Genomic DNA, 13,933 nt, shown 5'->3' with positions numbered 1-13,933 from the left:
GGAAGCCAGGAAGCTTCTGATTCCAGAATTTGTTTTAAAAATAGATTTTATCTTTGATTTTCCTCTCTTCTCTTCCTGCTCTTATCCTCAGCGCACCTCCTGCCCCCAAGCACACATACACTCATGTTAAAAGCGTTTTAAATGCAGACCCTTCTGGGGAGGGGCGTGGCACAGATTGAAGCACTGCCCTTTGAGAAGACCCAGCGGGCTGCGTTCCTATTGTCATGGTTACCGGGCCCCTGGTGTCGTCGTCGACGTCCGTCGTCCCACCCCCACACCCCCCACACCCCCCACCCCCGGCTCACCTCAGACCAGAGCCTTTCAGATTCTCTTCACACTCCTCTCCCTGAACCTGCCTCAGAATGAAAGAAGGACCTTCGGACGTGTGTCTTCTCAGCTTTGGAGCAGACTGCACTGTTCATTTGTACATTTCACCTGCCCCCTTAATTTAAAATCTGTTTCTCTCTCTTATGCATGTAGACAGGAGACCTACATCCCTGCTGGCCTGGGCTCTTTGGAGAACAGCCCAGAGCCATCATTAGCTTGCTGCAGACTCAGGCCTCTTTCCCCCATCCCAGGGGCCTCGATGATGATGATGACGCTGTGTGTGTTGTTTCACACTGAATCTGCGGGATCAGCTACAGCAGGGTGTCATCGTCCTGCTTCCTGACTCTGAGAAAAAGTCATTTTACTCCCTCCCTCCTTCTTTTTTCTCTTTCTGTCTCACTTTGTCTCCATCAAATTAGTTTTGCGCTTTGGAAGTTCACTGGGTGAAGAAATGCCTGCTGGCCCCAGGGTTTTCAGAGAGGTAGGGAGGAGAGTGGAACAGCTCACAAATGAAGACAGGACAGAAAGCGTTCATATTGTATGTTATTCCATATTATCATTTTCATGGAAGCATATGTGGCTTCTGGGACCTCAGGCTGGAAGGCTCCACACTGTTAGTGGAATTGGATAAAAAGGAGTTAAAGATATTGTAGATTTTCTTCATTGTGGATCAGCCTTTAGAACACAGCTTCCACTCATGGTGGGACCTGGGCGTCTGGAGATTTTGGAAGCTTCCAGGTGATTCTAATGTCCAGCTGCCTCTGAGAACTGCTGCTCTAGGGAACAGAGGCCTCCAGGAGAGTTGAGCACTTTAGGAGAGGTGATAGAAGAGACAGGCAACATCTAAGCCTCTTGTGAGAGCAATGCAGTTAATTAGGCAGAAAGGAGGGACAGAAATAACACACCCTAGCCTGTCTTTGACCAAGTGAAATAGCTGTAGCTCCACTTAACCCTGCAGGGCCAGATTGGAAAGGAGACTCCAGTACTCCCGCCTCCCTGCTGCTACCCATGGGTCGATCGGCTGCCAAGCCTTAAAGACCACCAGCCACCCACAGCATTCGCCAAGGTGATGCAAAATGTTCACAGGAATGCGCCATTTCTCCATTCTACTCACAACTAGTTCTTCTCGTCACTCCTGAGGAAAAGTAACATCAGGCCCATGTGTCTGCTTTCGTTTCTCAGCAGAAAGCATTGATGATATCAGTCGCTTGCCACGCGGTAGTTGACGGGAGGTGTTTTCGAAAGCAAGCAGCGGGGCTGACCTCTCCTCTCTGTGTGTTTTGTAGTACAAAATCGGACAGCTGTACATGATCAGCAAGCACAGCCACGAACAGAGCGACCGAGGAGAAGGGGTGGAGGTCGTCCAGAATGAGCCCTTCGAGGACCCTCACCACGGCAACGGGCAGTTCACCGAGAAGCGGGTGTATCTCAACAGGTAAGTCACGGCATGGCGTGTCACTTGCGGGCTGTCTCCCACCTGGCCCCACGGCGTGACTCAGGTACAGGCAGTGTGTGGGATGGAAAGGCGACTGGAAAAGTCATTACATCCGCCCTCTGCATCCACCATTCTGGTTGCTTCCAAAAACAGAATCCCCTGCCTTCTGCAAAATAGTCCTCGACTGCATTTTCATTAGGAGGAGCTTTCAGCTTCCCTTTCCAACGCCTTGGGTGACATGTTACGATGAAATCTGATCTTAAGGATCAAAGGACTCTGTCGTCTCCCTTGATTCAGTGTGAGCAGCAGGAAAGAGATGGCTTTGCCTGGAAGTGGTAGAGAAGTGCTGAGAGTAGCAGTGGCCCACTGGAGTCTTGACTTGGTAAGATTTACAGTTATTGCCAATGACCACACAGGTGTCCGCAAAGGGAATTGACAAAACAAACGGTCACCTGTGACCAAAGCGATATGCAATGCCAAGGTGATTTCCATTTCTCAAGTGGACCGACCCATCCTTCCCAAGGTAGAGGTTGTCATCTCCCCTTTTGGGAGGGTAATTATAATTGAGGATTATAAACCAGCAGTAATCAGGACTACCATTTTTGTTTTCCAAAATATATTCTTTAATCGCTTGCTATTTTCTTATCACAAATGGCATAATTGATTATTGGGGCTTGTCTGATCTTCTCCCACCCTATAGCCCCCTACAGCCCATTTTCTTCCCTTCACTTCTTTTCTGGGTCAGAACATTTGTAGTCACATGCCATGTGGAATATATTTTATTGAAAGCAACTGTCTACTCCCGTGAACCAGAGCATCACCAGTCTGGTCTTTGCTATCATTTCCATGAATACTCTTTACCCTCACCTATGGCCTCTCCTAGAGCCCATATGTAATTACTCAGAAAGCATTTCCAACGTAATAGCTGGACTGTGCCCCAGTTTATTCACTGATACTTGTGAATATGTATCCATTCTCAGTGATTTGACCATGGTCAGACGTCTCTGAGAGGAGCTGTATTTGGATTCCACCATTCTCACCTGGCCTCCACCCTCCGGCGGGCTGAAGTGGACTGTTCCTTTTTGATAGGAGAGTTTGGGTCCTATCACTAGAGTATATGGCAATCTCTCAGGCCAGCATCCTGACAGTGAAGGCTGTGGGCTGATTAAACAAACTTGTTTTAATCTGCCCAGGGATGCAGTACCGGGGAATTCCTGAGTCACGATGAAATGCAAATGAAATTGATCCCATTCGTCTATTAGTAGCTGTGAATTCCCAGGATTTGGAACCAGTTCAGCCTCCAGCCAGCTGTTGATTTGCAGGAGTAGCTGAGCTCTGGGTCTAGCCTGGGGATGGCTTCCCTACAGAGACAGGTTTCTCAATATGCTCCTCTGGCATTCTTGTGCAGAGGGTGTAAATCAACTCTTGAGTAGGGATCACCTCTGCAGAGCAAAGAGAAGTGAAGGAGATGCAAGAAAATAGATACAAATCTACAGAAAATTCCATTTCTTGGCAGACGATTGCATTTTCCCAAGGTATTACCTGGGGAGTGTTTCCTATATACCAAATTCAAGAAAAATTGTAGAAAACTTTATAACTTTTCCTGAAACAGAACGAGACATGTCCAGCTGTCTCTGTCATGTCTGTTTTCTCTATCAAAATATATGCTATTTATTTTAAAGGAGAATAATAAACATTAGTAAGAGGGAAATTTGTTATAAATAGACTATCTGGACTTCCAGTAATAGTAACTAAAAAGACTAATGTGGACCCTCCCCCCACCATGTATGACAAACACAGGATGAAATATAACAATATAAAGCCGAGTTCAAAACAAGGAAAGGGAAATCCTCAGGTCCTGGAAATAAAGAAGAAGCTCAAATCAGAGTAGAAAGCACATGAGCTAGTGCTAGGGAAGCTAGGGAGCTAGTGCTAGGGAGGATGTCAGAACTGAGTGTAGACCCTGACATCTAGGGGCTGGGGGTGTCATGCCCATAAGGGGACAGGAAATGTGGCCCTGGCCCACACAAATGGGGAGTTAGAACTGAGAATTGTGAGAACAACATTGAAAGAACTACTAAAGGATGTACTTGAAATAAAAGGAAATTGAACCCAAGAAGGAGGAGAGGGCATATAGAAGTAGTAATAAACAAAGAAATCAGTAAGCATCTGGGCAAATCTAAATGAGTACAGAAGGTTTTAAAAATACTAATAATGGGGGCTGGCCTGGCGGCATAGCGGTTAAGTTCATGTGCTCTGCTTTGGCGGCCCGGGGTTCGTGGGTTTGGATCCTGGGTGTGGACCTACTCACCACTCATCAAGCCATGCTGAGGCAGTGTCCCATGTAGAAGAACTAGAAGGACCTACAACTAGGATAGACAACTAGGTACTGGGGCTTTGGGGAGAAAAAAGAAAAAGAGGAAGATTGGCAACACATGTTAGCTCAGGGCCAATCTTCCTAAAAAAAAAATACTAATAACGAGTAATTTGGGGTATATTTGTGGAATTTAAATAATAACAGAAGATGAGAGGTTAGTAGTTATAGTAAAATAAAACATACTCTCAGTTGCTACTATTGTTTAGAAAGAAGAAAGTGATGTTGATTAATTTAAAATTGTTTAAGACAAGTGTGCATATTCAAAATATAAAGTTAACCTCTAAAGGAATAGTAAGGGCTGGCCCTGTGGCTTAGCGGTTAAGTCCACACTCTCCGCTGCTGGCGGCCCGGGTTCAGATCCCGGGCGCGTACCGACGCACCGCTTCTCCGGCCATGCTGAGGCTGCGTCCCACATACAGCAACTAGAAGGATGTGCAGCTATGACATACAACTATCTACTGGGGCTTTGGGGGAAAATAAATAAATAAATAAAATTTAAAAAATAAAATAAAATAAAGGAATAGTAAAACAGTACGTAACTTCCAAGAGAAAACTTGATCAATCCAGTAGATGGCAAAGGAAGAACAAAGAGAAGCCTACAAAAAGTATGGTAAATAGAAAATATAAATTTTGATGGTAAGATAAATCGAAATAGATCAGGGTCCCAATAAAGGTATGTGAGTTAAATCCTGAACTGGAACCTAGCTCAACAAATATATGGCAACGCTGACAAAATCGCAAGTAGCCTAAAGTTATAATGGGAGATTTTAACATACCTACTTAATAAACTGATGGATCAAATAGATAAACAATTTAGCAAACAGCGAAGATGTAAACAGCAGAATTACAAACTTGATCTAGTGGACATTAATAGACCCTAGAACCAACATGCTTTCAAACACACGTGAAAATGTACAAAAACTGACTACAAACTAGGCCAGCAATCAATCTCAACAAATACCAGAAAATCAATATCGTGTAGATCCTGTTGGCTGATTACAAAGCATTACAATAAGAAATTGATAACAACAACAACAAAAAATGAACTTTCTCATCATTTAGAAATATAAAAATTTCTAAATAACTTGTGGTTGAAAATGTCAGGTACTCACTTTCATGGCCACCTTTACAGCTAGAGATGGCCATGTGACCTGGTTCCAGCCAATAAGACACAAGATTTTCCTCCTTGCTAAAAAGAGAAAGATGTACGAGAGGGGAATGATCTGCTTCTAGGAAATGGGGAGGAAATGGAGGGTGACCGCTGGGAAGGCAAGGAATATTGCCTACCACGTGAATCTTAATAGCAAAACTGAACAATAACAGTACAAAAAAGAAACTTATAGGCCAATCTCAGTTAAGAACATAGGTATGAAAATCCTATATAAAGCATTAGCAAATCAAATACCTCACAGAATAATAATAATAACAATAATAATAATAATAAATCATGACCTGATCAGATTTATCTCTCTTAACATCAATATGAGAATTCAACAAGATTGCTGGGTATAAAATTCATATACAAAAATCAGTAGCACTGCTTGTATAGCAGAAACAATAAATGGAAAATATAATTTTTTAAAATTCCATTTATAACAGAAAAAGAAACTTAAAGACACCTAGTAATAAATCTACAAGATATACAAAAATTTTTTTGGAGAAACATGTAAAACATTAATGGAGGACATTTTAAAAACCTGAGATAAATAGCAATATTCGTGGATGGGAAATGCTATATTATAAAGTTGCCATCAATTCCCAAATCATGTTTCATGCAAATCTAATTAAAATGCCAAGAGGGTTGTTTTTAAAATAGAATTTGAGACTATAATCCTAAAATTCTTAATTACTATAGCTTTATAAAGAGCCTTGATATCTGGTAGGGCAAGTCCCTCCTATTTATTCAACTCTTCCAAAATTGTTCATGTGAATTTTAGAGGATGAGAAACCCAAGTGATGTGAGGAATGACTAAAGAAATCCAAAACTTTTAACCTAGAAAAGCTAGACTTGGGGTGTATATGGTGTAATCAGGTGGGAGAAGAATTAGGCGTATGTATTCTTTAAGAATCAGAAGGACCAACTGGACCAAGACCAATGGGCGAGAATGGCAGGAGAAGGATTCAGGCTCAGTTTAAGGAAGAAATCTACGTATGCAAGCCTCCTGAGAATGCAGTTGGGTACCTTCTAGTCAATTACGCTGTCACTGGGGGTGCTTGAGCGTGAGTGGAACACCCACGTGTCAGGCTGTCCTCGAGCAGATTCAAACATCAATTAGGTGGGTAAACTGGACAACTTTTTAGATCCTTCAACTCTAATTTTCTATGCTCAAAGTATGTTTCAGACGTTATCCTGACTCTCCTCCAGCATACATAAGTGAGTAACCAATAAGGCACAGGAAAAAAAGTACTTTCAGTTCCCTCTGCACAAGTCTAACCTAGGTCCATCGTTTTATAAGGCCCAGTGGCCTAGCGGTTAAGTTCACGCGCTCCGCTTTGGCGGCCCGGGGTTTGCCGGTTCAGAACCCCGGCGCGGACTGACGCACCACTTGTCAAGCCATGCTGTGGTGGTGTCTTATATAAAGTAGAGGAAGATGGGCACAGATGTTAGCCCAGGGCCAATCTTCTTCAGCAAAAAGAGGAAGATTGGCATCAGATGTTAGCCCAGGGCCAATCTTCCTTGGCAAAAAGAGGATTGACAACAGAGGTTAGCTCAGGGCTAATCTTCCTCACACACACACACACAAAATAAAATAAAAATAAAAGGCTCCTGGCATATTTGGAAGAATATGGGCACATGTCTTAGAACCAGGGAGATTATGGTTTAGTAAGAGAGAAAGAAAAAATTGATATGTGACAGAACTGTAAAATAATAAGATGAATTTCCACACTCATAAAAGAAAATTAAACCCATTACTTTGTAGTCATGAACTAGATCCACCTCAAGTTAACCCATGTCCTGCATCCACAGGTCATGGGACTGCCATGCTGGCAAGGCAGCTTCGTAATTGTAATTCATTAAATGGGTATTTACTGAAGCCTACAATGTGCAACAAATTTTTTGAGTATTGGAGGGAATCCTTTAATAAGTAAGACGTGGTCTTTGCCTTCTGATCAAAGTCGAGTCCTAGACTGACTGGTTCCAGCATTTGTGAGTCCATCTGTCCATCTTGTGAGTGGGGTCAGAGAGGAAAAATCTTTCCTCACCCCACTTATGGTCAGTGATTGGGGGCCTGCAAATTAACCTGAAACTGACAGATTAACAGGAGAAAAGTCATTTTCATTGACAGACGTATGTGAGAGCACCCAGAAAAATGTGACTCAAACGGGGGGTTAGAATTTGGGGCTTATATACAATTTTAATAGGGGAAAGGGACAGGGGAGTAAATGCACTTAGGGGAAAACAAATGACTTATGAAAAATAAATGAGGCCTTAGGAGAATGGATGGGAAATAATATGATGGTTTTGTGACCATATCTGTTTAGGAGATTTCTCATCCTGGTGCTTACTTCTCGACTCTGGTGATAGGAGTCAATTGTCTCTGGTTGTGAAACTCCGGGGGAGGGGATTTATGACAGTTGAATTCTTTCAGGAGGCTCTGCTTTTAGGCAGATAAAGGGAGTTCAGGAAAAGTCTCTTCCTGTAACTGTTGATTCTCAAATGTCTTCAGCTCCAAGTAATCCTTGTGCCACCGTGGCATGATGTGGACCCCTTCCCTGGCCACAGGGAAGTGGGTGCTGAGATCTGGACCAGCAATAGCTAAGATGTTCCAGGGTTCATTTAATAATTTACATGGAGAAATATTTTTGACCTGTGGACCTGAATTCAAGAGCTGGCAAGGTGAGCAGATTCTCTTCCTTACGTCAATCTATATGGGAAGCCAAATCTTATTCAGAAACTACTTTATCATTTATTACCCAAAGCAACTATTAGAGACACTGGAAATACTCAATGCCTGTGTAGTCAGGGCCTGCTCTCTGAGTCTGTCTTGAGCAGAAAGGACATTTCATGGAAGGATGTTAGCAACCCACAGAATTATCTGGAGGCTTGAGTATGGACAGCTATCAGGGCAGCTCCAAGAGGCCAAGAGCAGCAATGATGACAATCATCTTTAAGTAGAACCATACGGTTTCCTTCCACTATCACCACCACGGCTGCCATGGGTAGGTCTGAGTTGTCCATTTTTTCTGTCATTTGTTCCAAAATCCCGAACATAAGCATCCCATTGAGTTCCCAGTCCCAGCTGAGCTACTAGTGGATGGGGAGGGGAACTTCTAAACTGTTTTCCAGAGTGGCTGCACCATTTTACATTCCCACCAGCAACGTATGAGGGTTCCAATTTCTCTACATAATCATCGACACTTGTTATTGTCTGTCTTTTTGATTATAGCCATCCTAGTGGATGTGAAGTGGTATCTCGTTGTGGTTTTGACTGGCACTTTCCTAATGACTAATGATGTTGAGTGTCGTTTTGTGTGTTCGTTGGCCATTTGTCTCTTCTTTGGAGACATGTCTATTGAAATCCTTTGCCCATTTTTAAATTGGGTATAATGTCTTTTTAAAATGCCATTCATCCTTTTATTACTTGCCTCTCATCTCCCAGGGATTATGGGTTGCTCCATCCTCTGGCCCCTCCTACAGCGTCTGATATACTGTTGGGCGCACAGTACATTTTGGCGGTTGCCTAATACATTTAGGACGTTACATTAGTACTGGTACATTAGTACATTTGGTGGTTGTCCTTGGGCCTTCGATCCAGTTCAGTTAACCAAATAAGTGGTATTTCTTGGTTTCTCTTCAAGAACTCTGGTTTCAACTGGCATCCAGGGAAAGGAGGCAAGATACTAATCGAACTGGAACAGTGATTCTAAATAAAACCTGCCACCCAGAATCATATGAGAGTGGGGCTTTTCTTTGACCCCTTTCATTTTCACTTCATCTGTAGCCTCTCTACAAGCCCTCCCCACTGAAGCCCATGAGGGGAGGGAATCAAGGGGTGAGGGTGGAGGGTTATTGGAGAAAAGATGGAGCCTATTTTTAGGCTTGTTTTTCAGTCATGAAGTGTCATGTTCTTCCTCACCACGGCTACTGGATTAATTAGGCTGTGCTGGCAGCTGCCAGTCAGGGAGGGTTGCCAGCTTCTAACGGTGATTCTGCCTAATGCCTAAGTCGATTTGCACGGAGAGAACAACATTTCTCCTGCTACGTGGCTCTTGCCTTCCAGGGCCACCTATCCTGGCCTCCGGTGGCTCTGGGTAGGAGAGGGTACAGCTTCCCTAAGCCATGAATCCTGTTTAACTGGACAAGAAAAGCCACCAGCTGGTCACTTTACCTGCCAGCTCATTGGTAGAGCCTTGTTGCCATGACTTGGGTCTCTCACATTTCCTCTTCTCCCAGCTCTCCCAGGTCTGCCGAGCAAATTAACCCCATTTCCCAAATCTTGCCCAAAGAGCTCGGTGCCCAGAGCTTGTGTGGCTTTGGGAGAGCCCACTGCCCAGGCAACAGGTCATAGAGAAAGTGTCAGAGTCAGAGATTCTGACCTAAGAGCTTATTTCCATGCTATTTTGAAAGAATCGTCAGGGTCATTTATTGACTTCCGAATATCCAGAGACAATCTTCATTCATTCAGGAAATATTTATTGAGCACCTGCTAAGTGCCAGGCACCATTCTAGGTGCTGGGCATGCAGCAGTGAGCAGAACAAAGATCCCTGTCCTGGTGGGACATGCATTCTAGTCAGGAGTGACAGATGATGCACAATAGCCATACTGTATAAGAACATTATATCGTTTAGAATATTTAGTCTTATATAGTCTATATAATTATATATTCAATATATAAATGTTTAATATAATATTAAATAAATTTAATTCATTAATAGTATTTTTCATATATACTGGAAAAAGTAGAGCATGTAAGGGACTCTTCCCAGTATACCTTTCAGTCCATGCTTTTCTATTCTGTCCCCATCTTAATCCTTAAAAACATGCCAGGGGTTCTCATGCTGCCAGGTCCCCCTCCCTTCTACCCTTATGGGCAATCTCAGGAACAGACCGTTTAGGCCTGGTTGGGATCTTAGAGATCATCCAGTCGAGCATTTGCCACCTTGGTTTTGCCGCACTCCTGACTGATGATGTTGACACGTGTGGCTGCCCCCTTGAGTGCCAGCCGTCTCACCCTAATGCTATCCAAGCAGAGCCTTCCAAGAACCTGGACAAGGCGGGCCTTTTTCCCAGAATCCCAGCACAAACTGTCCTGTTAAGTAGGGAGAGTGGTGGTGGTGTCCAAGTTCAAGGAACTCCCCGTGGGTGAAGCCCTGGCAGCCCTGCCTCTCATGGGTGATGGCTCTAGTTGGGAACTCTGCTCATTTCTTTGCTGTCATATAAAGAATTACATTAAGAGCAGAACTAAAAGAAGTTTCAGTTTAAAAGTAAGAAACCAAATGTTTTGAAAAGTATATCTTTGGGAGGCATTGATAAAGCCGTTTGGGGAACCGTATCATTGCACCTCAGCACGTTTCCCGATTCTGGAAAGGCTTTAGAGTTCTGTCCGTCTTTCTCCTCAGTGTTTCTAAAGATGGGCCATTGGGAGGTTTGGTCCTGGCTTGTGGATCAAGAGGACATGATGCAAACCGTGCCTTCTTTCTAGAAGAGAGGTTCTTACTTGACACCTGGTAGTGAGTTTGAGTGACAGACTTCTCCTTAGAATTGTAGGCTGTGTGACAGTATACATCATGAAAGTGACAGCAACAGTAGGGACTAATTTAATTCCATTTTCCTTGCAGCCCTGATAAATCATTGCTGCAGGGAAAAATGAATGTTACTTTCTCAGACAGAAACGATTTGAATAATGATGTGCTCTGAGGGAATCGGGGGCTGAGAGAAGGTCTGTTAGTGGGCTTAAAAATATTTAAATAGCATATCATGAAACTTGTTGCAAATGCCTCCTGCCCCTGGCCTGGTAAATGACTTATACTAGAAGGGCCTCCTTCCCAGACTAATTAGAAGAGTTGCATAAAATTGTATAGGCCAAATGACTGTGTTTTTTAGAGCATCTCATTGGAAAAGGTAATTGATTATAGTGCTGTGTTTCCTGCATGAGCTGGTGGATGAAACAGTTAAAATAAAGATTCTAGAATCTGGAGTCCTGACCATTTACAAATAGGAAAATTCTCAACATGAATGGAAAATTGCCAATGATTTTCATCTTCCTTCCAGAACATGATTGTTGCTTAGGAATGTGGTTCTGCTGGGAGGCTTTTTTAATGATATAGGGAATGAATTATGGATGGAGGAGCACTTGGGCCCCAGAGTGTTGTGCATGAGGAGCCTAGTGAGGGGAAGTGTAGAGGGAACATCTCCCCCCAAGAGGACAGTGGAGAATGGGCCCTAATGCTTGCAGGGAGACGTAGGTACTTTGTCTAAGTAGAACAATGCCTACCTTACTTTGAGGAGAGTCTACAATCCCATTTTCAGTCCATCAAAAGCACAAGAAAACCACTTGTCTGTGAATAGAATCCACATCTTCCTACACTACCCGTGGGCATGTCACTCTGGGGTGTGGGGGCTGACAGGAGGGAACCCAGGGGAAGTTTTGCTTGTGACCATTTCCTACAGGCAAGCCCACTGTGATTTTCCCACTCTCGACGTCAAACCCAGTTGCACTCCAGCTTCAGTGACTGAAGGAATAAATCATAGGCAAAAGCTGTAAAAACCCCTGTCAGGAAGCAGCCCCTTCCTTTGGAGCGGTGTGAGCGTAAGGTAAATGAGCAGTTACTGCAGGCATGGTTTATAGGAGTGAGAGATTCTCACTAGAGCAGCAAGAAGAATGGTTACGTGAGTTAGAGAACTGCTCCGGCTCGCTCCCCACAGCCCACCTGAGAGCGGTGGCCTTCGTCTGACACTCAGCCAGCTTCGGGGGAGCTTTGATTTCCCATTTGTTTTAGGCCTGATAAACAGCCCAGAGCTTTGGGTAGGTCCGGCCAGCCATTGAAAATACTATTTGTCTTTTAAACAGCAGGGCCTGGATCCTGTCAGAAATAAGAGAAACAATTTGAGAAGACATATAAGATAACACAGTATTTTACTGGCTGTGGTTGTCATTTCAATTACACATCCAAGAGGGGTTGGGGATTTGGGGTTCTATTAGCTTGATGTCCCCCCTTTCCTAGTTTTCTCGGCTTGGAATTGAGAACTGCCTCTTGGTATTCTTTATGGCAACATGCAGCCCTCAGGAGCGCAGAGTCTGCGTCACCTCTCCAGGTCTGATGTACTGCTAGACATCCGCATCCCAGACACTGAGCTGGAGGCGCCAAAATAGGAAAGAACAAAATGGTAGTATCTGGAAAGACAGAAAACCCCAGGGTATAGTGCTGGGGGGAAATAAAATCATGCAGACGTGTTTAAGGAATATATAATACTATGTATTTAAATAATATTTAAGGAATTCTTTGTGCCTGCGCTATGCTCTCGAGTTTACTTCTGAAGGAAAACAAAACCAAACTTAATTAGTCCTTGGTTTACAAAGATCTTGGGACATCTGCCCTTGGGTTTTCCTTGTTTTGAGAATTTGTTTTCTGCAATTGCCTGCCTGGGTCCCTGCTTCAGAGGAATGGCTCGGTCACTGTGCTAGTTTCCTAGAGCTGCCAAAAACTGGGCAGCTTAAAACAACACAAATTTATCCTCTCACAGTTCTGGAGACCCTAAGCCTGAAATCAAGGTGCTGGCATTGTTGGTTCCTTCTGGGGGCTCTGAGGGGAACCTGTTCTGTGCCTCTCTCCTAGCTTCTGGTGATTGCGGCAATCCTTGGTGTTCCTTGGCTTGTAGCTGCATCACTGCAGTCTCTGCCTCCATCTTCACGTGGCCATCTCCCCTCTGTCTCTGTATCTCAAATCTCCCTCTCCTTCTCTTATAAGGATACCAGTCATTGGAGTTAGGGCCCACCCTAGGGTGATTTCATCTTGAGATCCTTAACTTAATTATATCTACGAAACCCCTACTTTCAAATAAGGTTACATTCAGAAGTATTGGGGGTTAGGACGTGAATATATCTTTAGGGGAGACATAAGTCAACCAACTACAGTCATCAGGGGGCTGTATTTTGTTCCTCTTCATGTATCTAAAGTTGCTACTCTCTGTTGCTGTAGTCCTTTTTCAAAACATCGCTCAGATGGACTGTTAAGCTGGCTCCTGGCTCTAACATTTACCTCTGTCCCCCCAATATTCGGGCTTAAACATCCCTTCATACCACTTCTGCCATGTCACTCCTAGGAGACCAAGGCCAGGCTGGCCAAACCCTCGAAACAAGACACTCCCAGGCACTGAATTTTCGTGTCCTTGCAAATTCAAATCAAAGAGGACAGGCTTACAATCTTATGAGGTTCCCTATACCAAGCTGTAACCTTCTACCTTCACACATTTTAAGACCACATCAATATGCACGGAAACAGTTAACTATGGTAAAGATCAGAGAGACGGGGAAGGGCTGGCTGTGGAGAGAAGAGACAGATGCCTCAGAACTGATTTCTCTAGCAGTCAGTTTATCCAGAAAGATATGGTAGCGCAACAAGGCTCTGGACAGACTCTAATTGTCTTTTTTTCTCCTTTCTTTCTTTTCTCTTAGCAAACTGCCTAGTTGGGCTAGAGCTGTCGTTCCCAAAATATTTTATGTTACAGAGAAGGCTTGGAACTATTATCCCTACACGATTACAGGTAAGTCTTTCGTACAACTGGTATGTCATATGTAGCAATGCAAGACATGGCAGTAATCAGATTTCACTGATTTAGGGTGAATTTTCC

The 13,933-nt window shown here is 43.7% G+C and overlaps 1 protein-coding gene across 1 annotated transcript in view; it reads left to right on the top strand.

The window, feature by feature from the left end:
* The window catches only part of PITPNC1 (phosphatidylinositol transfer protein cytoplasmic 1), a 243,697-nt gene that overhangs the window by 116,505 nt on the left and 113,259 nt on the right, over positions 1–13,933 (top strand). Inside the window, exons 2-3 of the mRNA XM_004432670.3 lie at positions 1,614–1,762; positions 13,758–13,846. Coding sequence (XP_004432727.1) covers positions 1,614–1,762; positions 13,758–13,846 — 238 coding nt within the window. The remainder of the gene's footprint in view (positions 1–1,613; positions 1,763–13,757; positions 13,847–13,933) is intronic.

Source organism: Ceratotherium simum, chromosome 16 (assembly GCF_057802395.1).
Source record: "Ceratotherium simum simum isolate JZ-2026a chromosome 16, ASM5780239v1, whole genome shotgun sequence".
Lineage (NCBI taxonomy): Eukaryota > Metazoa > Chordata > Mammalia > Perissodactyla > Rhinocerotidae > Ceratotherium > Ceratotherium simum.
The sequence above is the reverse complement of the archived record's forward strand: the minus strand, read 5'-3'. Positions and strand labels throughout refer to the sequence as shown.